Source organism: Silene latifolia, chromosome 7 (genome assembly GCF_048544455.1).
Source record: "Silene latifolia isolate original U9 population chromosome 7, ASM4854445v1, whole genome shotgun sequence".
Classification (NCBI taxonomy): domain Eukaryota; kingdom Viridiplantae; phylum Streptophyta; class Magnoliopsida; order Caryophyllales; family Caryophyllaceae; genus Silene; species Silene latifolia.
In genome coordinates this window covers 114897938-114924283 of record NC_133532.1, presented here as the reverse complement: position 1 = coordinate 114924283, position 26346 = coordinate 114897938, and the positions used below count along the sequence as shown (strand labels likewise).

Genomic DNA, 26346 nt, shown 5'->3' with positions numbered 1-26346 from the left:
AGAATTTGATTGCTACTTGAATTGGTATCGCAATGAGATTAGTATTGCTGTATGTATTAAATTATTAACTGTTGAGATTAGTATTGCTGTATGTATTAAATTATTAACTGTTAGGGAATCTCATGTTCAATATAAATCTAAACTTAAAAAGATAATTTTTTATTTAAGTAGCTCAAAATTGGTGGACTCTCTATAATCGCTCGAAAAAAGCTTCCTTTATTAATATAGAAAGATAATTTTTTATTTAAGTAGCTCAAAATTGGTGGACTCTCTATAATCGCTCGAAAAAAGCTTCCTTTATTAATATAGATAGATAGATATAGATTCGTATTAACATCGTACTGTAGTCTGTGTAGATAAAGAGAGTATGATTTAATAAATCTTACAAAGTCAAACGTACGCACGGTCCACACGTTGTATTGTTGGAGTAACACCGTGGGCACGTTGTCTCTACACCCACGATACATACGGCTGGCCTTCTATCATTATTTGTATTCTTTTTTCGGTGTTTATCAGGAATATTCTTTACCGATAGCTGAGACAATTTCTCTTCGGTATTGACTATTAAAGGAAATTTAGCTTATTGGTAGAACCCTTCAAAGGTTGGTTTTCTCATTCGCAAGAGTCAGGATTCCAAACCTCAACCACTTGTTTGTTTAAGAGATGAGAATCATTATCACTCACATCAACCAACTTTAATATTATTGGTCAACTCTTAATGTAGCCGTCTAGGTATTGATTCAAGGAAAATAAGATCATCCTTGTTTTTAGGGATGATAAATTGATAATGAATTTGGTAGGACGGGAATATTGGACTTTGCGAGATTCAAAAGGGCATTGCTATATCACAGTAATTCTTATATAAAACCGTTTTACATAAGTATTATCGTAAAATCAAATTATAATTTACCTAAAAATCCCCATCAAAATAACTTTCACCAATCACCACTTTTCATAATAAGGTCATTAACGTCTTTGGTTATATGGTTTTACATATTGATATACACTGTTCATGCCTATATTTGATTTGTGTTAATCACAATACATGCAGGCTTAATTCTGCGTGCACTCGTGCAGAGGCCTGAGCATCTGACTGCCCATAGGACACAAGTGCTGTCGAGTACATTTTGAGCCAGAGTATCTGACTGCACAGGTTGTCAATCATAAATTTCGATATTTTGATATTCCACATACATCATTTTTTCACTAAAAAGTCAATATTTCACATAATTCTGTAGGGAGGCCAAGGATAAATGTATACCATATTACAAGCTCATGGACCTTTGTTGTTTTAGATTATGCTATTGCCTATTAGTAGTACTATTGGTTTAGTGGTAATGTAACACCAAAATGTAAAACACTCTTTCTTTCCAGCTTTTAAAAAAAAAAAAAAAAAGCTCATGGACCTAAAGCTCATCATATTCAGAGCTGTTAATAAAGGTTATGGTCTTGTATGGCTGTAACCGATATAGGTTCTGAATTTCTGATGTTACAGACCAAATATTTTATCCGAAAAAGTACTTTTTGATGTTGATACACATCCAGAAACCAGAAGGCATAAATTCATAATGTCAATATATAGAAAAATGCACGGGATACTTCATACGTTTCGGAATCCGATGGCAACTTTTTTTTTTTTTTTTTTTTTTTTTTGGCAACAGTAAAAGAAGGTCTACATTTTCATGGCCTGGCGAGCCCGACCATGCGCAATGTTATTAAGATGCCTAGGTATAAAACTAATACTTACACAATGAAAGTAAACCCAGATATTTTTAAGGTCTCCGAGTACTCCTCTGACACTATGGCTTTCCTTCTCAAGACCTGCTATCTAATTTACCAGCCTTAAGCAGTCCGTTATAACCTCCAGGTGAAGCTTGCCCCTATCTCTCGCCCAAGCACAGACCTCCCTTAATCCTAGAGCTTCCGCCTGTATCGCTGACTCCGCTTTCCACTTCCTTTTTCCCCTATGGATCTCCACCCCCCATCTATCATAAGCCACCCAACCACAAGCTGCTTCAAGATTTCTTTCCCAACTTGCATCAACCTTTACTCCGATGGCAATTGATATCTCACTAATTAGGTTTAATTGTGTTGAAATATGTTGATGGTTCCTATACAAGTTTTTTGATAAAGAAAAAAACAAACACATTGTTGACAGATTGGGTTCCATTGAAGACCCCGTGAATGTATTCATTTCTTTTCCAGCTCTTTATTTTCCCCTCCTATTCCGTCAAATTGCTACGTTTCACTAAAATACTCCTCAACCCTCACATATAATCCACCAATATTACAATTCAATGAAATAGGCTTTGTTCTTTTGAACTGAACTAAGCTAAACTGATCTAAAGAACTTAACTTATAAGAACTGATTAAGTCCAAAAGAACAGAGCATTATAGTTAGAAGAATCAGTGTTTATTTAGAAATATAATAAACCGTTAAGAAAATGTCAACAGTTTCACAAGTACAATTTTAAAACACAGTATTTCTAACTGAAATATATATTTGTATAAATAATCAAATCATAAAGTCATAACCATAGCTCGAATTTTTAGTCTAATTATAGATGGAATCGGCTAATGTGATGGCCATTTACCCCCGGCCATGACTGCTTCAATCTCCGATGTTTTTCGAGGAACATTGGTCATGTTCTTGCAACCATCTGCAGTTACAACCTACACAGTACAAGGAGAAGAAAGTGTCAGAATTTTGACAAGAGCTAAAAGAAGTAAAGTTATACTTTTTGGGCCTTTGGAGTAGTGACTAGTGAGATCGACCTATGAAAATTAACAAACCAGCGACAAAGTTAGTACTCCATTGGTTCAGCTCGATTTATTGTACTTGCGACGGGTCAAATACTATCAATGTGGATAGATAAGACAAAACAGATTGCTACTCCCTAGGCACTCTGTTTTTGTCTTATCTACCACACATGGGTAGTACTTGACCCGTCGCAAGCTTGCGACAGATATGCCCGTCACAAATGAGAATTCGTATTATTGTATTTGCGTACGACGCAAATTCAAGGTCCAGAGAAATAAGAGGGATATTAGGTTGTAAGTTGCCTTATTTTACGTGAACAACCATGTCCATAGAATCCAAAACTTTACAAAGATAATTCAATGCCTAGCGAGTTCCAATAAAAAGCTAACCTTACACCTAATGCGAAAATATTCTTCAGATTTTTGTTCATGTCAAGAAAAATTTAGAAGCTTTGTTAATTAAGAAAGCCCTTAAATTTTTTAATCCCCCCGATACATTACTCCCCTATATAATTCTTTTAGATCTCTTCTTTATCTTCAACCAATTCAGCGCAACTTATATTGTCATTTTATTTAGAGTAAATTATCAATTACACCCACGCTTAATACACTTTTTTAAATTAACTCCCACGTCAATTTTTTTTAATAATTTACCCCCAAATTATTTGCTCAGGTTACATTTTGCACCCAACACCATTTTCAGGCAAAAAAAATAGAAAATGGACAATTTTACCCCCGCATCTTGCTTTCTCTTTCTCTATACAACTTTGTATACCACCAATTCATCATTTCCAAACAACTTCATGCTTCTTGCTTTCTCTTTCTCTATACAACTTTCTCTAATCAAAGTTGATTATACCATAAACCTCATTTTAGCATTATTCTTGTCTTCTTTCCCCCTCATTTTATGGGGTTTTTCACCTAATTTCCCCCCAAAATTTCCCTCAAACATTTCCCCCAAATTTCCGTCATAATCAAGCAATTGATGAAGATGAAGAACCATTCGAAACCCTAATTGAACCATTCATTAAAGAACAATTAATCATGATATTGATAAAATACAACCAATTTTACTGTAACACTTGATTGACAAGGAGTTTTGAAACCCAAACTGATGCTTTTAAAGAACCTATTTCCTCCCTTTGCAGACCTCGTTCCTTTACCTTTACCTTTACCTGTTTTACCAACAACATTTTCAGACGAGCCAATAAATTGACCCATCCGAAAAGAAAAATGACCCGGCAAGAACTCCTCTGAATGTAAGACCTCATGTCTGTATGACTGCTTTTGTTGTGCGGTCATTGTTTATGGAAGAAGGTATTGCCACTCTCAAATAGAAGACAAGACAGTGAGGTAGCACTAAATTGAACAAATGGGTTTGTTGACATCGGTTTGGGGGATTTCAGACGGAGCTATAGAAGAGAATGAAAGAGATGGGAAAGAGGGGAAACAACCTACTTAATAAAAGAACAAGGGCAAAATCGTCATATTTAAACAAAAAAATTGAATTTTGACGGAAAATTGGCCTGAAAATGGTATTGGGTGCAAAATGTAACCTGAGCAAATAATTTGGGGGTAAATTATTAAAAAAATTTGGCGTGGGAGTTAGTTTAAAAAAGTGGTTTAAGCGTGGGTGTAATTGATAATTTACTCTTTTATTTATATATTCCATTAACTAAATCTCTGCAACTCATAGTCATTTTATTCCACATCAAAGTTAGTTTGACATCTCTTTGAATGTGAGCGTAATAATTTGGGACCGCTTGAATATTTTCCCCACCTAGACTAAAATAGTGTAAAACTTACCGACTAATGATTACAATTACGAGTAATATAAAGAGAGAGAGAGAAACAGTACCACATCACTTTCTATACGTACTCCACCAAAGCCCTCGAATCTACTGATGGCATCACGATTGAAGAATTTAGCAGTGACTGAACTTTGCATAGCTGGAATTAACAAAGCATTGATGAAATAGCATCCAGGTTCGACCGTAATAACCTGAAACAGAGATACGATGTAAAATTGGATATGTACTTTATAATCCATCGTAACTATTATAGTATCATCTTAAAAATATTGTAGGTTGCCATTTGAATATTGAGAGAAGATATCGGTCAAAATTGACATCGTTTGACCACCAAAGTGATAAATGAAATGGACGAAATATTTCTGTTGGGTTTTTACAAAGTGACAGCAACATCCTATACTACATATATTGACAGTTAGAGGCATCAGATGTACACAAAAGGGCGTGGAGAATTCACAGAACATACAGCGACAACCAAACATACAGCGACAACTCAATGGGTTTATATTTGACCAACATACCAGCAGGTCATGCATATTTCTGGGAATATGTTTACAAAAAGCATAGGTGACAAGCAAACAAAATCAATAAACATTATTACACGCGTGCTGCTACAACTCATCCATCATTGGAACTACTGTTATGGCTCCATTTACACCGATAAAGATATACTAACCATGTCTTCTTCTAGTTGTCGAACTGTACGTAGAGACTTCAATCCAGGCTCTTTTGGTCGCTCCAATCCCTAAAAAAATGGTCAAATGATAGTATGATAAGCTTCTAGACGAAGCATCAAGAATTACAAAAAATAATCCTACATTCCTACATAAGATTTAAAAAAAATAAACTCAGGACCTTAAGATAGCCTCCAGGATCATGAGTGTCAATGCCAAGCAAGTGACCAAGACCGTGAGGCATAAAAATGGCACCCAATCGTTGTGTCATCATATCTTCAATATTACTAATGGGAAGAAGCCAAGTGCCAAATGAGAAACCACAATTAGAATAATTGGCAAAAAGAAGCAGCAATTTTTTTTCCCTAATAGCTTGAAATTAGGAGGAACCAGTCAAGTGTATTACCCTATGAGAATAGATCCAGCCTTTAGCGCCTCCAGTATCACTTTCTCGGCAAGCCTGCAACCACAATGAACACACTCATTATTCAAGAAAGGTGCAAGCAAGTGTCTAAAACGCAATTAAAAAGAAAAATGAAATCACATAAAGTAAATAGGTTTGCATTGCCTCAAACAAACAAAAAAAACTTGCACAAAACATAAAGGCACAATCAAGTATCTAAAAAAGCAGCAAATAAGGCAAATGAAGCACAAAATAGATTCACATTGCCGAACAAAATACCAGTTATGCAAAAAAGATTAGTAAACTAGTAAAATAAGCCCAGTGTTAACGATTTTTTTATAAATGTAAACCAAACCAGATGATTCCAAAAAAGATAGTCCTGCAAGTCTTACAAATGCATATTTATCCAGCTAACACCAGGTTTCATTGCAGCAATGACAGAATCATGAGCATCAAGAACAGCCTGCAAGGAGGAAAAGAAGGGTTTAAGCTTTGCCCAATATTAAGTTCAGTTGTTTTCTCGATTTATCATAGTATTTGGATTTTGGTTTAACCACCTTAAATAATTAAATGAACCTTTTAAATATATATGCTGTAATTTGACCTAAATTAAAGAAAGAACTGAAACTCGAGATTTGACCAGGGGAAAAAACAATTTCTATTAAAAAGTGACCTTTTCCCAAAAGTTAATGAACAAATTCCGAAGCATACTTACATTGTAAACAAGACACTGATCATCAGTAAATTTTCCATTTACCTGAAAAAACAAAAAAAAAAATTAGTCAGATGGTAGCTTCTTAAGCTGATCGTAGTACATAAACGACTATGCTATGAGACTAGCACCAGAACAGCAACCCTTTGCCAACGATTTTGTAACCTACAATTAAGAATATTTGCCCCAAAATCCCAATCACATATTTCCAACCTAGCTCTTAATTGTACCACAACCTGACCATGTTAAATTATAAGTTATACAAAAAAGAAGCTAAATGACTTATCCTCATTGTAATAGTTAGACCACAAAAACAACCAGGATGATAGGCTTGTCCAAACATTAATCAATGAGGCATGTCATACTCATATGCCCAAAAGACCATAAGCAGAGTTTTGTAGAAAATTGGAAACATAAAGAAGCAACATTGCAAAGAACACTTAGCAACCCACACGCCAACAATCATGTACCCTCCACACCAAAAAAAAAGAAGAAAAAAAAAAGCATCAAATAGTAGAAAACAAACATCGGTCCTTGTGCATACCAACAAAGCTGACAACAACTTATGAGATAACACATTTAGACAAGGCTACTTACCGGAAATGAACAAGTTATATCGGAACCATAAAAATGATACTCAGCCCCCATATCTAACAATGCCATATCTCCATCCTTGAAAGTCTGCATACAGGTAGAGGATATATGACACAATAACTATAAACTTAAAACCCATTTTTCACGACAAATATACTAATAATTAACAACCAACACCAGGAAACAGAAACAAAACACTGAAACAGTGAGTTGAACATGTTGTCATCATTTAAAATGTGGACAACCTTAGTCTATCGATTGAACTTGTGCATGTTTCATTCTTCCCCCTAACGGATGAGTACATAACAACCGTTCACACTTAACAAAGTTAAATAAAATAACAAAAAAAGATCTTACTTCTCACCGCTCAAGGTCCATAGGCCAGCCAAAACTGAAGTTTCTCTGTTAAGCGTGTATCCCAGATATCTATAAGTCCAGGAGGAGGTAGAAGGATGTTGTGCGACGTTTGTAGAGGCTGTCAACGTAGGAAGTTTCTATTTAACTGGCCTATATTGGTTTTTCATTCTTCAAAGTTTCCAGATTTCAATCAATTTGCATATTTTCTTTTTTTGGTAACGAGGAACATCTCTCTTTAGCAGCCTAGGGCGATACACCTTTGAGAGACCAAACCCCGAGAGATACGCGACAACACGGTAAGCCAGCACTCTCTTTTAACAGACCCCAAAGGTCCCCTTGCAATAACCGCATACTGTTCATGCAGGGAGTCAAACCCGGGACCTAGCAATTCATGCCATTGCATGCTTTGAGGGTGACCCGCGCTCCTTATTATTCATCTAGTAGAACTATTAGCTTATTTTCTTTGTGTTTCTTATTATTCATCTACTATAACTATTAGCTTCTCGAAATCATCATGCAGTCCCATTTTTAGATAAGAAGCTTACATGCTAAACACAGTTATTGAAGGAACAACCCACCAAGTGTGACAGGCTCTAAGTAGAAATGTAGAATGGACTCGTTCAGACATTGTTATCTATCTTCTATCTTTATTTTAAATAGATGAGTTGTTCAGAAACATACCCTTTCATTCGGAGCAGCTGCATGGCCATAATGAAGAACAGAACTGCACAAGAATAAACCAATAATCTCTGAGTACACCTTACAAGGCCACGTGTACTTGATTAGAGCAGCAGAGGCAGCTGCCGCGGCAAGGAAGGTACAACAGTAGCAAATAATAATTTTTTCCATAAAACTAGCGAAAAGATTGGCAGTATGGAGGAAGCTTTCGGCAAGTTAAAGAGGTGTGAGGGAATACGAATTTGATACCTCATAGGTGCCCTTTTTTTGGTATTTTACTATTTTCGCTACTTCACCTCAACAATATTACAATTTGGCTTCAGCAACCCCTATAATTACATTTTCGCCTCAATCCACAATTTTGGCTCCGCACTTAAGATATAAGATCAAGAGTATGAATATATGATCTCCACTTTCTATATAATTTTTCCAATAGGTGGGTTGTTGATAGAAGAGGTTTGGTTGCATCCCCAGTTATATCTTCTAAAAAGGAACAGTAAACATTATTAAAGGAAAACAGCAGTAGAAGAGAAGGGGTTCTCAGCTGGGAACTACTACAAAAAAAATCCCAATTGCAATGAATAAAAGCCATTTGGTCCAGGAGCTAGAAAACAACTTTTTTTCCCTCAATAATAACCTGAAGTGTCTTTTCATGAAGAAGACCGACAATTCTACTCCAATAAAATGCACCAAAAGATAGCTAACCTGGCACAACTGCATAACAACGCCTTATTTGGTAATTACTCGGACCTCATTTTTCATTGCTGAAAACATCTACTACTGAAAATAGACACATCCAATGTTCTTGACAAAATCCATTACTTCAGGGACAAATTGAGTTCCCTTGAGTTATTTACATCTCAGGATCAACTCACAGTTTTCTAAAGTTACAACTAAACATCAACCAACTTTGCAAAAAGGATATTATTAGGTACTTAGATCTTAGAATTATCATTCTATTCAACAGCAGGCAAAACAACAACAACAACATTATCCCAGTGCCTCAATGGCTCCCGCAAATTGCTGGGTAAGGAGGGGTCGGATGTACGCAGCCTTGCCCTTGTGTTAACAACACAAAGAGGCTATTTCCGAACAACCCAGGATGAAAATTGTGTCAAGAAACTGCATCAAAGGACCGCTACTTCACAAGAGCAAGAAGCACAACCACTTTAGTGAGCCATTTTGATTTAATCCATAGCAGGCCAAAAGAATAAAAAAATAATTAACAACATCATGAAGGGAAACCATACCTATTTTCACCTGTTGCACAAATGCATGTGTAAGAGCAGTGTCTACAACCACCATACATATAGGTATGATGGAGAAACATACTTTCCAACTGATATTCTTTCATCCCCACTTTTGTATTTCTCATGACCTGCTTGCAACAATTTCATATAATTAACAAGCAACACAAAGGAAGGATTCTTGTCCAGTAGAAGAATCCAGAAAAGGCAAAAAACAGAATTTTTGTACACTACTAAAGTTTCCAGTTTAAAGACATCAAAATTCACAACTTTAAAGCGAGAAACAATCAAATAGGGTCAGAATGAAGAAAAGGGAAATCGAATCAGTGAATTGTAAAACTTGAATGCAGACTACGTAGCAACTAGACTAAGCCTCTGCACTTTCCAATTCATGTTATTCTATTAGTTTCCCTTTTAAAATTCAATGTTAATTTTGTATGTTCACACCTCTACAAGACTATATCATTGGAAGAAAAAGCATCCTGATACAATGAGAACAAGCACGTTGCACTATTTGACAAACATACCTCGACATGAGCTTCAGAACTTATATCATTTGCATATTGGATGAGAGCAAGCTCCATCTTTGACTTTAAAACACGGCATTCAGTTAATATAGGATGTAATGTACTGAGATCGATTTCAAAATTCTCCATCCCCTAATCATGATGAAACAACATACTAATCAGTAGCTAACTTGCACAAGTGATAGCGCTAAACAAGACATAAGTATTAAGAATGAAAACTGCCAAAGCAAAAAAAAGAAAAAGGAAAGAATGATTATCAATTATCAGATAAGAAAAAATAAAGCGTGTTTGGTGTTTGACCTACACTACAGCTATTCAAATCAGAGAACGAGATAAGATTTAGATCTGCAAAAAATTAGAAGTTAGGAAACCTTGTTTCTAGCACTTTGCTCTGGCTCATTATTATTCTAACACAAATATCTCTCTTAACATTAGAAGGGCCAGTAATCTACTAGCACGTCATTCTACAGAGCACAGAATTACACTTGTTAATATAGCGCTGCCACAAAGTGGAAGATTGTGCAGAGCAAGAGGCCCTGAAGAGCAAATGAGTTCTGTGTGCTAATATAGGAGAGAGGGAACAAAACCAACTTTTACATAAACTAGTCTACTTGATAAATCAGAAAAAAAGAAAAGAAAAAAAAAAGGTATTGGCCATGTGGCCTTACTCAAATAAAGTAATCATAAAAAAGCTAGGAAAAAATCAAAGTTCCACCTCAAATGCTGCTGGTTTAGATAAATTGCCACTATCAGTGTTAAGCCCTTGCAACAGAAACAACGGAGATTTTCTTTGTTTGTTGCAGAGATTTTGAAGAACCTCTACCATCTCATCTACATAGTATGTCAATGTTACCATATACCTATCCTGGAAAAGACAATAGAAGAGTCAACAAAGAAATGCATGAATCTGTTGATGGGTTACTAAATGCAAAAATAGTTTGCTCTTCGTGTTACCTTAATAAAGGACAGTGGTTTGATCTCCCCTAGCCAGACAGCATATTCAGCAGGCAATCGTGGAGCAAACAAGATTGAATTCCCAGTCGTAACATCCTTCCACCAAAAATGTCCGAAATAGTCAACACCAAAGAAACAAAAACGCATTAAAAGAGCAACAAAATCACTACCACAATCACTAAAGTGCCTCAAAGGCGGAAGCCTTGGGCATGGTAAAGGGTCAAAGTAACACAATCTTTCCTCTATATTAAGGCACACTGACAATTCGGTTTCCTTTATATTAAAGCACACTGAAAATTCTCAGTGTGTCGAGGCTAATTTTGGGAAGCTACCTTGAAATAAGCAATAAATTTTCTGTCATAGAGAGTCCTACGCACTCAGCTTCGTCGGTTTCGCCCATGCCTGAACTTGACCTGACAAACTGAGAACATCTGACTCTCAAAATAAAAATAATAGCTCAGCAGTATAAAAGACCAATAAGTATTTTTTTTTTTACAAGTGTACTATTTCCGGCCAAACATTTTTTGATAATAGCACCCTCTTGACCAAATTTTAAAGATAACAGCACTCTTTTTGACAGAATATGTGAGCAGAAACGGTGTATGTGACACTGTGTTTGTTCATTGAGTTATAACTTGTAAGTTTATTGGCCAAAATAATTATTTCAGTAATTAGGATGTCAGAAAATTGAAGAAATCTAATAAAAATAGCAATAGAACATTTTTTCACAAAAATGGCCACAATAACTGCAACCAAGTCCGCGATGACCTTGACAACTACGATACTATGACACCATTACCACCTTAGTTTAAAAAAGCGTGCCTTGAGTGCGCCTAAGGCGCGCCTTGGATGAGGCACTAGCCAAAACACATCGGTGCAATTTAGGTGCGCCTTTTAGACAAGACTCACCTAACAAGGCTAACTAGTACGCACTATCCATATCTTTTAGACAAGACTCACTATTTCTTTTCCCCATTATTGCTAACTTTACTCTTTGACATGTTAATCAACTTGAAAACTTACAAAAAGGCTATTGTTGCCCAAAATTTTATTTGGAAATTACAAATTTGTTATAAAAAATAGGGCGCCTTGCGTCCAAAAGGCGCGCGCCTTCGCCTTGCGCTTTGCGCCTAGGCCCCTTAGCGCCTCGGTGCGCCTTGCGCATTTTCAAACTAAGATTACCGCAGGTTTGATCCATGACCATGATCCATACCATACATCCTTAATACAACTCCCATATGTCCGATCAGCTTGAATAAAAGAACAATTATAACAATATTAATATAGCTAACTCTTTTTATAATGCCAATATAAATTTAACCCTAGTATATGAGAAAAGTTAGAACATAGAGTATCTAAATCCACAAAAATGAATACCGAATAGAATATTTGATCATACAACCAGAGTAAGCAGGTTTTTAGCCAACCAAAGGTTCAAAACACATAAATTACTTTTTATTAAAGAAAACATGTTATAGGTAATTAATGTTAGAACTTAGACGTCAACATGCCTTGAATTTTCAAGGAAACTGACTCTGTTAACTGAGGTGATTCAACGAAGATACAGTCTTACAGAGATGGCCGAGTGTCATAATTGAAAGTATACATCTACACAATGCAACTAAGATAAGAGTAAAAGAGATATTAAAAGAGTAAAACATATAGAGTGAGACAAGGTAAGAAACTTACAATAGCTCCATAGAAGTCTGGCTCCCTCACTCCGAACAAGTAAGCAAAATAACTCTCTTGCCTAGTAAAAATGTAAGGAGCAGAGAACGGTTTAATATCTCAACCAGCATCATAAGAAATTACGTAGTATATATCAACTTTCAGATAAATTGTTCAGCTTATTACACTTCATAGGTTTCAATTCACTTTTTCAATTTTTTGGATAAGTAAGAGATAGTATTCTTTTACTTTTTCGAGTATTCTTTCTCCTGTTTTCCTATTCTTTACATCCTTTTGGTTCTTTTCTGTCTTCCTGACTCTTGCTTCTCTGTGTCTCACTCCATTTTACTTCTATGATCTCCTTCATCTCTTTAGCATTTTCTCACTCCCTTTGTTTTTCTTGTGTTACTGTTCTATCTTCCTTTCAGCCCTTTTAGTACTCCTACAAATGGCTCATTATGACAGCCCATGCTCGACAACCCTAAATTGTTTTTGGGGGTGGGTGGGGGGGGGGTAAGGGTTTGTTAATGTTGTTATAGTGACTTCAGTACTTCACAATAAGCACATGAGGGTAAGGAAAATGCATAATAATGAATTTGAAAAGAAAAATATGAAAATTACAGTGGTGTGTCTTGCTATTTGAGCCTAACGCATAATAAGGCACACCTTAGACGCCCCAGGTTATGTCAAGCTCAGGAGGAATACCAACAATTCCAAATATAGTCAATAATACAAGACTTCATGAGGTTGAGAGCCTCTGATTTTCTGAAGTCCTCATGCACTCGCAAATTTCTCCCCATTGAAGTTCTTATTCACCCTCAACACAGACAACTCAACAACAAAAATTTCAACATCATCAAGTGGCTACAAGAATGCTTTGAGCTAAAATAGAAAATTTGTGAATATTAATTCAATGAACCTTACAAAAAAAGTAATCCCTGGTTTGATTCATTTATCCTCAAATAAAACTCTACTCACCATAAAATAAACACCCCAATATCACCACCAAATAAACACCCCTCACCCATAACCACAATCATCACGCCTATGCAATCCTCATCCCCTATGTAATGACCCCCACATCACAATGACAACGGCCATTACCTTTCCAATGACCTGAAATCACCATAACATCACCCCTTCTCACAACTTACCACAAAAACCTCCCCAAACTCGGACCATAAATCCTAAATGTGTTTAATTACATACAAAAATACATGAGTTGGACGGTCTCAACAGGGCAATGAAGAGAGCATCGTTGTAGGTTAAGTGGGAGTGGTTGTTGTCACTAGGCAATGAAGAAGGAATTTACACAGTATTTGATACAGTTCCTGAATATTTGAAAAAAAAAAATTCACAGAACTTGTAAGTTTATTCTCAAGAAAACTTTACTCTTGTACAGCTTATATAATACTCTGTCCGTCTCAATGAAATGTTTACATATACTTTATACACAAAAACCAAGGTACAAAGAGAGGAGAATTGCTTTAAATATTATTAAAAGATAAAGAGTAAAACATACCCAAAAAAAGGAAAGTGTAAACTATTGATTGAAACACCCAAAAAAAGGAAAGTGTAAACGATTGACTGGGACAAAGGGAGTATACTAGTTCAAGGACTAGAAAGAGTAAACACCATGTATACAAGGATTTGAAGGTGGTAAAGAACAATGATCAAAGGTTTATGGAAAAGAATCGTGCGCTGAACGTGATGAGAGATTACTTCTAATGTTACATCAAGCTCAAGGATAGGTTGAGATACAAGTCACAAATGCAAAAACGTAACCCAAGTATATGTTAAACTTTTCAGTTTGATGGTACTAACTATTCTTTTATCACGAAAACAGTTACTTATAAATACTTCTAGGCGAAATTGATTCAATTTTGACCGTTTCAAAAACATACATCAACCTAGTACCGAAACTTAACATGATGTCATAATGAATCAAATTTCAAATCATGTAGCTAATCTTTCCCAATCAAACAAACCATTACGCGATACTAAATTTTAACTACCTCTATCCCAATTTTATTGTCCCTTTCTCTCTTTTCATTTTTTTCTCAAATTAGTTGTCCCCTTCCTATTTTAGGTAAGAGCTGCATCACTACTTAAATCGTCCCAAAATAGAGCGTAAGGCAATAAAAATAAGATGGAGAGAGTATTATGCTATCATTGACCAATCAGTGAAAATATCTTCATAATCGAATTCAATAAAACGAGAACCCAGCAAATGCTAAAATGACAGATAATTAGGATTCATTAGGATCGACGGCAATAACCTCAAAAACAGAATCACTACTTCCTCACCACTGCATTTCTCCACCACCACCACCACCACCAAATTCCAATTATTCGCTTCGTTTAAACCTCTATCACCTCATACTTTACATTCCCTCCGACTCAACCGATTCTTTATGCTCGATTAACTACTCCTCAGTCCTCACAAATGAATAAAAACATGAAGAATCAGTCGAGTCAGAGGAAGTATCGTCAATTCCAAATTAAACTAGCAGAAATTAATTGCTAATGACCAAAAATAAATCAACGTAACGAAACACAAACCGAAAAAGTTCGGCATGATCAGTGCAATAACGAGTTTTCTCTTCTCCACCCTAACAATTGAAAAAAAACTCCATTAAACCTAAGATTAGAACGAATAAACGAATACATGTTTGAAAATTAATTTAGGGAAAGTGCGAAAAAACCTGAAGTAAGACGAAACCGTGGATAGGAAGATTGTTAAGAGAAAGGTGTTGTTGAAGAGATTTGACGAGTTTATCGCGATTCAATGCGTGGAGTTGCATAGGAACGTTAGGAGGTAAGAGCGTTGAGCGAGATGGTGGTGCGGTCGCCATGGAAATGGCGTCGTTTGATTCCACCATCGGAGTTTGAAGAGGAGAGTACTGGAGTAGTCCACGACTCTTGCTTAATTAATTACTACTACGGGCTTGTCTGGAATCCATGGAATTATTAAGGGGGTAAGTTTTATTGGGCGATAATTACTGGGGAAATTAATTAGTAGGGTAATGGGTTCCTGATGATATGTTTGGCATAAGAAAGAATGATTCGACTGATCTTTTACTCCCTTAATCATTACCCGTGGGGAGGGTGGGTAATGTATTATCCCTTCACAAGGGTAATAATTCCAGGAGGTGAATAATTACCCGCATACCAAACATGGGAAATACACCTCACATATTACTTCCCTATTCATTCCCCTCCTATTACCCTCAATCCAAGCAAGTCCTACCTGTGATAATGATCCGGCGCTACCATTTCATATACAAGTATACAATTGTGATGTACCCATTATTATTGGGACCTTCTAACTCATTTTTCAAAGAAAAATAGGCCAATTATTAGATCTAGACAAGTGAAATAAATTGAGTATAAATGATCATATTGTACATCAAATTCATTTTTAAAATAGAAAGGACAACCAATCACTGAGACACCCCTATATGGGAAAGGACAGCATACACCACCAATAAAAATGCTCCACTTGAAGTTTGAAGAATCTAAACTTATTCATTAATTAGCTTGATTCCTTCATTAATTACTCCCATATTAGTTGTATCTCGGTAATCACATATATTTTATTAATTAAAAAACTATTTTCCTAATTTTTTATTTAACTCTTATTTATTACTAATACTCCCTCCCATTCACAATAAACCTCCCATTTTATTTTGGCACAAATATTAAGGAAACACACTACCCCACCATATAATTAAATTTCAACCACACAAATACACTACCCCACCATACAATTAAATTTGGACCACACAAACACTTACTAAAAAAGGAAATAGGGAGGTTATTGTGAATAGACGGAAAAGGAAATAGGGAAGTTTATTTTGACTGGGAGGGAGTACCTTTTATTATTTTTAGTATTTATGTATACCTTTAATATTTCGTATATTTATGTATACCTCTAATATACATACACATTATAGTTGTTCATGGGTCATCCCGCCCATTAGGCCCGCCCATCCAGCCCATTTATTACTTGGGCTTGGACAAGTATTTTATACCCGAAAAATTAAGAGGGCGGTCCAAGCCTAGCCCCCCAAGTTAAATGGGCGGGTATGGACAACAAGAAAATCTCGTGTGTATATTTAAATTTTGTTTTTTTCATATAATACCTTTTCTTTTGTCTTATATTTAAATTTTGTTTAAAATTTACTTTTTTTTATTAAAATTTTTTATTTTAAATTATATCTAAATGTCGTTGTAATTTTTTTTTTGCTTAATGTTTTGTTTTATACACACTGGTTTTAATATTTAATTTGTTTAAATTAATTTTTTTTATTAAAATTTTAAAATTTAAATTAATTTTTTTTTATGATTAATTTTCATTGTACTTTTTTTTTTTTGCCTATGTGGGTATGAATAAGTTATGTCTTTTTTTATACACATTATTTTAAAATTTTAATTAAATTGATTAATATTTTATTTTTTTAATTTATACTCCCTCCATACCACACCAATGGTAACATTGAGACTTTTCACACTTGTCGAGACACGTTTTACAACGTGAATATCTTTCGTTACACATTAGTAAAAATTATAAAAATTTGATATTCTTATAGCATTCATGACGATAAATCAAACAAGATCTCACATGACTATATTTTGTCTTATAGATTAAGAATAATATCGAAGATTCCCTACGACCATGAATAGTGCCAAGATTCTCAATGTTACCATTGGTGTGGTATGGAGGGAGTATTTGCTAATATCCATGACGGGAAGTGAAAAGGGCCTTATATATATATAGGATTGGAAATATGACAGGATAAGTTAGTGGTGTAGTGGTTTAGTTGATGCTTTCCTTACTAAGTGTCTTGTGTTCGAATCCTCTTGTGGGTTTTTCTTATTGTCGGAGTATTTTGTGACGCTGTAAAACGTGGAGTATTTTGTGTACCACTAAAGCCACTCATAAAGGATGAAGCATCATCGTTTGCAACATGTCGGGTTGGGTTCGTATTTGGGGGGAGCGTAGTGGTCGTCGGATCATCATCATTTGTCTTTCTCCTTCTCTTTGTCTGTCTTAAAATATTGACCAAAATTTTCTGACGAAAAGTAGGGTCGCTTGATAAAGAGTTACTGAATCATATAAATTGAACATATATAGAGTAGTAACATTTTTGTTAAAAAAATAAATAAAATCACAATAAAAATAAAACATGCCCGTGCAAATTGCACGGGCTTAAAACTAGTTGTCTTGTATAAACAAATACTATCATACTTGACCCACGGATAATACGGTGGATCAATTTTAGCCAACGTGTTCAACGTCCCAACTTCCAAGTAATCATGTTCAACTTGTTGGAGAGAATGAAAATAATACGGAGTAAATTTATATGTTGTTCAGAATGGAGTTGGAAATTCAATTTGTTGACAGATTCAACTATGTTGTCTTCCTTATTTTCAATTATGTGCACATACCTAGTGCTTCATTGATTGAAGTTAATCTTTTCTTTGTCGTTCTCTTTGCTGTAGTTGTCCTCGGACGATACAAGTACAACTGTATGAACCGGACGAGGTGAACACGTGGAGATACAGAGTTGAGCTCGTCAAATCACAGGTAAAGTCGACGAGTCAACATTGTATATTCAGCTAGCAGGGCTCATCCAACCAGGGTACAACCTAACTCAGCACAATCTTTTCAGATTTAGCAGACCCACAAAAAAAAAAAAGTAAAAGAAATCAGAAAAAAAAAATGGCAGCAGCAATCGTTTCCAATTTAGCAAATGACCTGCTTGAAACTCTGGAATCGCCTGAAATGTCCAGGATATGGGATTCCAGTTTTGATGTTTTTGGTGAAATGAAGTCGATGAAAAAAGAGCTGCAAGAGGTTGCAAAAGAAGTTAGAGCACATCAAGATAAGCTTTCCCATGCAGAGAAGAAACAATCAAGCAGCCCTACGGTGCGTGATTGGCTGGAAAAGCTGGGGCACGTTCTTTTGGAAGCAGATGATCTGGTGGATGGGATCAGATACCAGCAGAATGCCTTCGGTCTTAATGCTGATCACAATTTGATCACAAAGGTGCATCTTCTCGTCTCGCCTGCCTATCGTCTTGCCCTTTTTTCCGATGAGAAGCGTGTCGCTGAGATACGACGGAACTTGGTTAACATCTTAAGCCAGATACCTAGACATGGTTCCAATGAGGAAAGAAATGTAGTCAAGCAAACTTGTGTGCAAGTACCTCCAGGAGTAAGACTTGTTGGTAGGGCTAAGGAGAAGGAGGAGATCATCACACTGCTGCAAGTTCCCCCATCTTCACCCTTGTACCAGCCTACTACTAATATGAGCAGCATCTCTGTGATTGCTATTGTGGGTGTGCCTGGATCGGGAAAGACTACTTTGGCTCAATCAATTTGCAATGATGATAAGGTTAAACTCCACTTTGAGCATAAAATAATATGGACGTGTGTCTCAGATTTGTTGAGTTTTTCAGATATCTTGACTAGAATAATTGAGTCTGCTACAGAAGGGAAGGATAGTTCTGTGCCATCCCTGAAACCACCACGCGACCAACTTTCAGACGAAATTAGTGGAAAGAGGTATTTGCTTGTTCTAGATAATATGAGCACGAGTGATCAAATTGTATGGGATTCTTTGAGAGCACTGTTGGCAACAGGAGCTCCGGGAAGTAAAATTTTGATAACAACTCGCTACCTAAATGTTGGATTGACTGTTGCAAATGCCAGCAACATCTACACGTTAGGAGCCCTTTCTGATGACGACGGCTGGTTGCTCTTCAAAAGGTGCGTCTTTTCTGGGAGTGAAGAACAAGAACAAGAACAAGAGCAGGAGCAGATTGGAAAAGAAATTGTTCGCAGGTGCGAAAAATTTCCTTTGATTTTAAGACTGGCAGCAAATCAGTTCAGCCAGAATAACAATTGGCGTCAGTTCAGAGATGAAAACTTGGACATCATGGACATGTTTACCAGTCATCAAAAGAGGCGTTTTCTGAATGTGTTGAGGCCCAGCTACGATCAACTAAACCCACATCTGAAACATTGTGTTGCCTACTGTTCCTTGTTTCCAAGAGACTATGAATTCAGCAAGCCGTCTTTGATTCAGATGTGGATGGCCCAAGGGTTTTTGAAGCCTGAGGATAGCAGCAGTAGCAGCTTAGAGGATATTGGGGAGATACAATTTTGGATTCTACTAAGGATGTCTTTCTTCCAAATTGTAAAATTAGATTCACTAGATGAAATCAAAACTTGCAAAATGCGCAAAATGTTTCATCACCTGGCACAAAATGAAGCTGAAGGAGGATGTATTGTAGCCTCAGGTAACACCAAATTTAGTAACAGAACTCTCCACGCCTCTGTTAAGTTCAATGGGTGCTTGCCAGAGGCTCTGTTTACCGCACGAAAACTTCGCACCTTGCTGTGCCACAAGGACTCGCAATGTGGGGTAAAACTAAGTCGATCAATCTGCCAAATGATTGTATCTCAGTTTAAACGACTGCGGACCTTAAACTTGGATGATTGTGGCATAGATGTCTTGCCTGACAATGTAGGTGATTTGATCCACTTGAGGTTTCTTGATCTTTCCAGGAATTACTCTTTGGTGGCACTTCCTGAGTCGATCACAAAGTTACGCAACCTTCAAGTGCTAAACCTTAATTTGTGTCAGCGGCTTAAAAGGTTACCCCGAAGTATGGGAAGATTGACTATGTTAAGGTGTCTGGAGATTGAGGAGTGTGACAGTTTGACATTTATGCCCCTGGGATTGGAGAAGCTTGTTTCTCTTCAGAGTCTCAACCGGTTTGTCGTGTGCCAACCTAGTGAAGCTAATAAGGATAGCGGAGGAATAAGAGTTTTAGAGAACCTCAATAGTTTGAGAGGAAGGCTGAAGATTGAACTCTCAGGTCAATGGATGGAACTAGTGAAAAATGCTCCATCAGCCAACTTAAGGGGCAAGTGCAATCTCACCGACTTGAAAATCGAATGGAGACTAGGAACCCTGGATGATACCCGCAGTTGTCACTACTATGAAGCTTTTCTGGAGAGCCTCCATCCTCCAAGTGGTCTGAAAGTATTATGCGTAGAAGGATATAAAGGGAGGGATTTCCCAAGTTGGGCAAAGATGGGTACTCTCCCTCGCTCTCTTCCATATCTAGTCACTGTCAGCATAGAAGGCTGTAAAGAATGCAAACAACTTCCAACTTTCGGGCAACTCAAGTACCTGAAATCCCTCACATTGAGAAACATGGAAGGGGTGGAGTACATGGTGGATGATATTTATGATCCTGTAAACAAACCAACCCAACTATTATTGTTCCAATCCCTCAAAAAACTCACGCTTCAGAGTTTCTACAGCTTGAAGGGATGGTGGAAAGGAGCAAAGGTGACGGAGAAACATGGGTTGCCGTCCTTACCTCGGCTCTCAAAGTTAAGGATTTGGAACTGCCCAAAGCTGACATCAATGCCCGTTTTTAACCAGGTTACCGAAGTGGATTTCCAAGATGTTAATAAGAAACTTCTTGAGGTTTTCACAGTGACAGTAGAAGCTACAACATCTCCATCATCTCCTTCCTCTAATGCTTCAGATGTTCATGAAACACTAACTGATTTCTCATATGACCAATCCTCTAAAGTGCTGTCATATGGACTGCTCCAAAAGCTTACCCAACTCACAACTCTGCACATCAAGGCCTGCCCGAAGATGCAGAATTTCCCAATAGTTTGGGATAAAAACATTCAAAATCTTTTAATCGACAATTGTGATGAATTAACATCAGTAGCCAAGGGTATGCCCGATTTAAAATCACTTCAAAGGTTGGAGATATCACACTGCAACAAGCTCAATTTTTGGGATGACGTCAATGGTTTCACGTGGGCTCCGTCAAAAACTTCAGGTTTTAATCTTCAGGGGAATCTCAAAAATGAAAACCTTTCCCGAGGATTTGAAGATGATCGGGACAGTGCAAGAATTTCATATTGCAAGATGCAATGCCTTAACCGATTTACCTGAATGGATAGATCAAATGCATTCACTTAGGCACCTTAGGCTTGAGGCTTGTCCGAATCTGACTAGATTGCCACAAGGCCGCAATTGCTTGTTGGGATTAGATAAACTCGAAATCATGGAATGTCCTCAACTCATGGAGAGATGCAGAGAAGGGGGTGATGACAGACGCAAAATCAAACCCCAGGCACAGGTCTTACTTCATACATCTTGGCGATATGGACTGGCTAACAATGCAGTGAGAACATTAGAAGCAATGCGGTCCCAATTTGCTATTGATGATACAACAATGACACTTATTAGGACAGACAAAGGCCGTTCATGGGACGAGCTGACCTTCAAAAGCAAGATAAAGGTAGTTAAGTGAGCGATGTTGTATAGATGGGCAAGACACTCTGAGTCTGCTAAGTAGTCTGCAAGACACTCTGAGTCTGCTAAGTAGTCATATTTAGAGTCTGCTAAGTAGTCATATGTTGTATAGATGGGCAAGACACTCTGGGAGGTTTAAAAAATCTACGGGACGTCATCGGGTCACTGATTACCGAGATAACTTTTAACCTACTCTGGAAACACGGTAACTTATCAGATAATCCACAGCCAAAACAACTCGAGTTCTTCAGACTACAGAGTACACTACTACATCACTACTAATATCAGAGAGGCTCAGCGCCACAACAGAAACTGTCCGAAATAAAGGCACTCCTAAAAAATTACGGACGCCCTGTAATCATTAGACAAAAAAACACAAACCATTGATTTTGTTTCCAAAAAGCTAGGGTGAGGTCGATAACAAAAGAAGGCCATAGCAATAGGATAATAGCATTTAAAAAGTTACTTACTCCAATAATCCATTGTTGGATCAGTCGTTACTTGGCAGCATTTCGTGTTCTGTGTGTAAGAATATTGGACTCGAAATGGTCCATTCTTTGAAGCACTTTGCTTTTAACCATTGCACCTTTACCCTTCTTTGCAGGAGCCTGATTTTTGCGCAATAGACTTTCGACTTGCCAGCACCGACTTCGTTGAGAAGGTCATCCGTAAACAAAAACCAATTCCTGTAAACAAAAAACGAAAAACAAAATTATAATTGCGCCAAGCAAATCTGAGATGCTTTCACAGTTTCAGAATTTCAGGTCTAATGCTCATATCTTGAGTTCTACTTGTTCAACTCAAACGTGCATATCTCTAGTTGTCGGTCATAAGACTCATAACATAGGGTGATTCTTGTTTGAGGAATGATTTATGGGTGGTCAGGAAATTAACGAAATTATAGAGATTTTACATTTCACCTTTCAAATACATCTTCATTGACTTGGTGACGGTGGGAACTATTTTCAACATTAAGTCCCACGAGACTTGATGAGGAACCTTTAAACATGTTTTCTATTTGCTCATGCAATTGAGTCTCAACCTCATCAATAATTCCTTTTATCTCCATCTTGAGCATGAAACTGCACAAAAAAGTAAGGAGTGTATCAAGCAACAGGAGAAACAACATAACAAAAGCGAAAGTTGTTTGAGTATGAAAGAAACACTCAAACACATTATCAAAGAACTACAAAGAAACAACAACTACAACAACTCTCAAAAAAGTAACTGCATAAAAAGTAATGAGTGTATCAAGCAACAGTAACTTTACTCTAAGAGGTCCACTCAATTCAAATTCATCAATCACCTCATTGGTCTCAATATTATCGGCATGAAAACAAGTTCCAAAAAAAACTGATGGAGAAGAGTCATTTTTAAACCATGAAAACAAGTTCTTGTAACTCTTGGGATTTCGACTGTCCGTCATTATTCATAAACCCTATGGTAGAAAAACATATGAATTATAAACACTAGCTTACAGACCAAAAAAAAAATGTTTAGAATCCAAGTACTTTATCAATTATCGTAGAATTGTCCAAGTACTTTAGCCATCTATCTAGAACCATACTGATCAATTATCCAAGTAGTTTACCAAACGATGAAAAAATACTTATCATTCTTACAGAGTAATGACGGCAACATGGGTATCAATAATCAGGGGTGTCAAACATCATTTGTAAGTGGACAATATCAGTGGGTATCAAGCTAGCATCACATTATCAATTATAAATTATCAGGATCCTCAGTCTGATCAAGACATAAGTCACATAAGGGATTTATATTCATGCCAAACTGACACAGCCTGTCTTTGGTCAGTAGACGTTGCTGCATATATAACCAGACTTACCAAGCTACCTGAACATAACCAGACTTCAACCGCTCTTTCACTTTACAAATTTGCCTCAATGCCCAACTAGAGTTGTTAGTAGGCATGTAATCATTGCCTGGTTCCAGATTTTACTATTGATCACCCACAAATACTTCCTTATCTTAATTAGGACACTTAGCTTAAAAGAGGAGCACTAGCTCATTGAGTTTATCAGCATCATTTTACTAGAATAGACAATATTTCTATCTGAATCAAAATTACTTGTGGAATGTGACTGTAATTCGAGAATTGACTTCCAAAAGAGACGAGAAAAGATAGAGAGAGAGAGAGATGGAAAAAAAATACCTAAAACAGAATCAAAATTATTGAAAGATAAACCCTAATTGCAAAAAATGAATAGAATACGAGGAGAATTACAGTTAATGGTGACGAACGTCGTTGAGCTGGTCGACGATGGGTGGTTCCGATGGTCGTGGCGATGATGTTTCAGCGAGGGATGAAGAGGTGGAACGGGGGTTTTAAATTTAGGGTTATTTGACAAGAATAATCCAACCTACGAGTGATCTTCTCAAAATAATCCGAACTACATTTTAACCTAAAATAAACCCAACTTTGTATATACTCTTCTCAAAATAGACTCCTATGAATTTGACTTGTTATACCAGGTTATAAATGACATGTTAATGACGTGGCACTAATTATAATAATAATAATAATAATAATATTTATTAATAATAAAAACAAGGGTTAATTGATACGAATACTATGAACTATAAGGGTGCTTTTCAAAATACTCTATACTATGTTTTAACTACCAATAAAACCATCTATTATACCCATTCGCTTATCTTATAACATGTTAACCGGCTACCTAACAAGGAGGTCGCCTTTTTTAAACCGCTGTTTACCTATTTTCTTTCTCCTCTCCTGTTTATTGGGTTCAAAAAAGTTGGATTCAAAAATTATACTTACCCACTTCTCCATACATCACGCATCACCAAGCTCCGACCACCGTAGCCCCCGTTGCTCACTGATACGACGCTTATTCCTCCCTGGCTCAGTGGCTCCCAGTACGTTACGTGCCCAGCTACGACACACACCGCCACCCGTCTCACCGCCGTCCCTTTCACAGGACACCACTCCTCAGGCCGCCTAAACGCCGCCTCGTCGCACACTGGTGCGATACCGCCACGTCCACCTCAGTTGTCCCTGGCGAGCACCACGAAAACCCTAAACCCCAAATCGATTTTATTTCTTCTCATAAATTCGGGGTTTTGTTGTTTCGAGTTATTGTTCGATTTCAAACGATCCTTAGGGGTTTGAGTTTAATTTGAACGGATTTATGGGTTCGACATTTTCAATTGTGCTGTAAATTGGACACGAAATTTTCTGGTTTCTCAAGCTTGAAATTGTTTTCGAATTTCTAGGCAATATGAGGCGTGATACTACATGATTAAACATCTAAAGACTCATATTTTTGCTTTTTCAAGTCTTCTTCAGCCAATTGAAACAATTTAGCAGCTTGTTGTCTCAATCATGGCTTGTAATCGGATGTCCCACTCAATTTTGATAAGGAAGAATGATAAGGAAGAAGATGATGTATGTTAAAAGGGGATAAGAAGAGTGGGCCCAAAGCTAAAATAACCTGCTATAACAGGTTAAAAAGACATCAATTATATTCAAAGCGAATAGGTGTAATTGTTGGGTTTATTGGTAGTTAAAACATAGCATAGAGTATTTTGAGAAGCGCCCTCATAGTTCAGAGTATTCATATCAATTAACCCTAATAATAATCATAATCCGCACCATCCGCCTCTGTCCATCATCCACACCACTCATTTCGCGCCTGACCAAGCACAATCCCCACGACCCACGACCCACCAGACACCCCCTTCCACACCACTCCCACCGAACACCACACCCACTCTGATGCGGTGCTTGATAATTAACAAGTGTGGTGATTGATGACGGTGTTTCATCAATCACCAAACTTAGAAAACTCCCCTTCGTTCTTCTTTTGTTTATGTGACATCCTAATCCATTAAAAAACCACTATTTTTTCCCCTAAAAAATGAGCATTCGGGCATGGCTATCCATTGGAATCAACCCATCAACAAATAGATATGGAAAGAGAATAGTGATACAATCGTAATCCCCAAATTCAATTCGTTAATTAAATAATTGATCCTGCAAATCTCCATTCCAGTCCAGCGACCATCGTCTACCCAACCCGCCACCAAAATCATTATTCATTACCTTGATCTTCTTCCCAAATCAGCAACATGAGGAACGTGTCATGGCATCGTTTGGCTACTGCAATTCGCGACCGACTTCAAAGAGATAACCGGTGTTTTAGAGAATGAGGACCGACTTGAGCGATATTTCGGCAAATTAATGGTGTCTACTTTTGATAGTAAGTTATCGTTTTCCGGCGTAATGTGGGACAAGAGTTAGGTGGTGTTATGGTCAGTTGAGTTTTTGGTGGTCAAGCGATTTAGTGGTTGTATGATGAGAGTGTATTGTTGGTGTTGGTGACTTGGTGGTGGACTGGTGGTGGTGTGTGGCAGCACCCTGACGGTGGTGATTTTTGAGTGTTTGGTTGGTTGGTGGATGAGGAGTTTAGGGATGAAGGGAAGTAGACTTCAATTAGGGAACGAAGTAAATGGGACTTAGAGCATCCGCAAAGGTGAGGCTCCCCATATTTTCTCTTTCCTTTTCTTATTCGTCCACCTCATTTTTCACTAACTTTTTCATTTACCCTTCCCATTTCATAAT

The 26346-nt window shown here is 37.0% G+C and overlaps 2 protein-coding genes and 1 long non-coding RNA gene across 4 annotated transcripts; 1 reads left to right on the top strand and 2 right to left on the bottom strand.

Moving 5' to 3' along the window:
* Positions 1–2391: 2391 nt before the first annotated feature.
* Positions 2392–15335, bottom strand: LOC141592603 (uncharacterized). Its single transcript, XM_074413339.1, has 16 exons — positions 15091–15335; positions 14948–14997; positions 12407–12467; positions 10718–10813; positions 10479–10628; positions 9764–9895; positions 9240–9367; positions 7993–8035; positions 6958–7041; positions 6364–6405; positions 6041–6111; positions 5652–5705; positions 5427–5532; positions 5248–5316; positions 4619–4762; positions 2392–2673 (listed from the first exon to the last, which is right to left on the bottom strand). The coding sequence occupies exons 1-16, from the start codon at positions 15265–15267 to the stop codon at positions 2575–2577; spliced, it is 1506 nt and encodes a 501-aa protein (XP_074269440.1). The 5' UTR covers positions 15268–15335; the 3' UTR covers positions 2392–2574.
* Positions 15336–18110: 2775 nt separating this feature from the next.
* On the top strand, positions 18111–21380 carry LOC141590561 (putative disease resistance protein RGA1). Its single transcript, XM_074411139.1, has one exon. The coding sequence runs from the start codon at positions 18111–18113 to the stop codon at positions 21378–21380; it is 3270 nt and encodes a 1089-aa protein (XP_074267240.1).
* Positions 21381–21953: 573 nt separating this feature from the next.
* Positions 21954–24197, bottom strand: LOC141592602 (uncharacterized). 2 transcript variants are annotated; one of them, XR_012521187.1, is made up of 4 exons: positions 23989–24197; positions 22664–22825; positions 22214–22429; positions 21954–22095 (listed from the first exon to the last, which is right to left on the bottom strand). It is a non-coding gene; the product is annotated as an uncharacterized LOC141592602 (long non-coding RNA). The 2 variants fall into 2 exon arrangements; XR_012521186.1 differs by having other exon boundaries at positions 21954–22429; positions 23989–24190.
* Positions 24198–26346: the final 2149 nt, after the last annotated feature.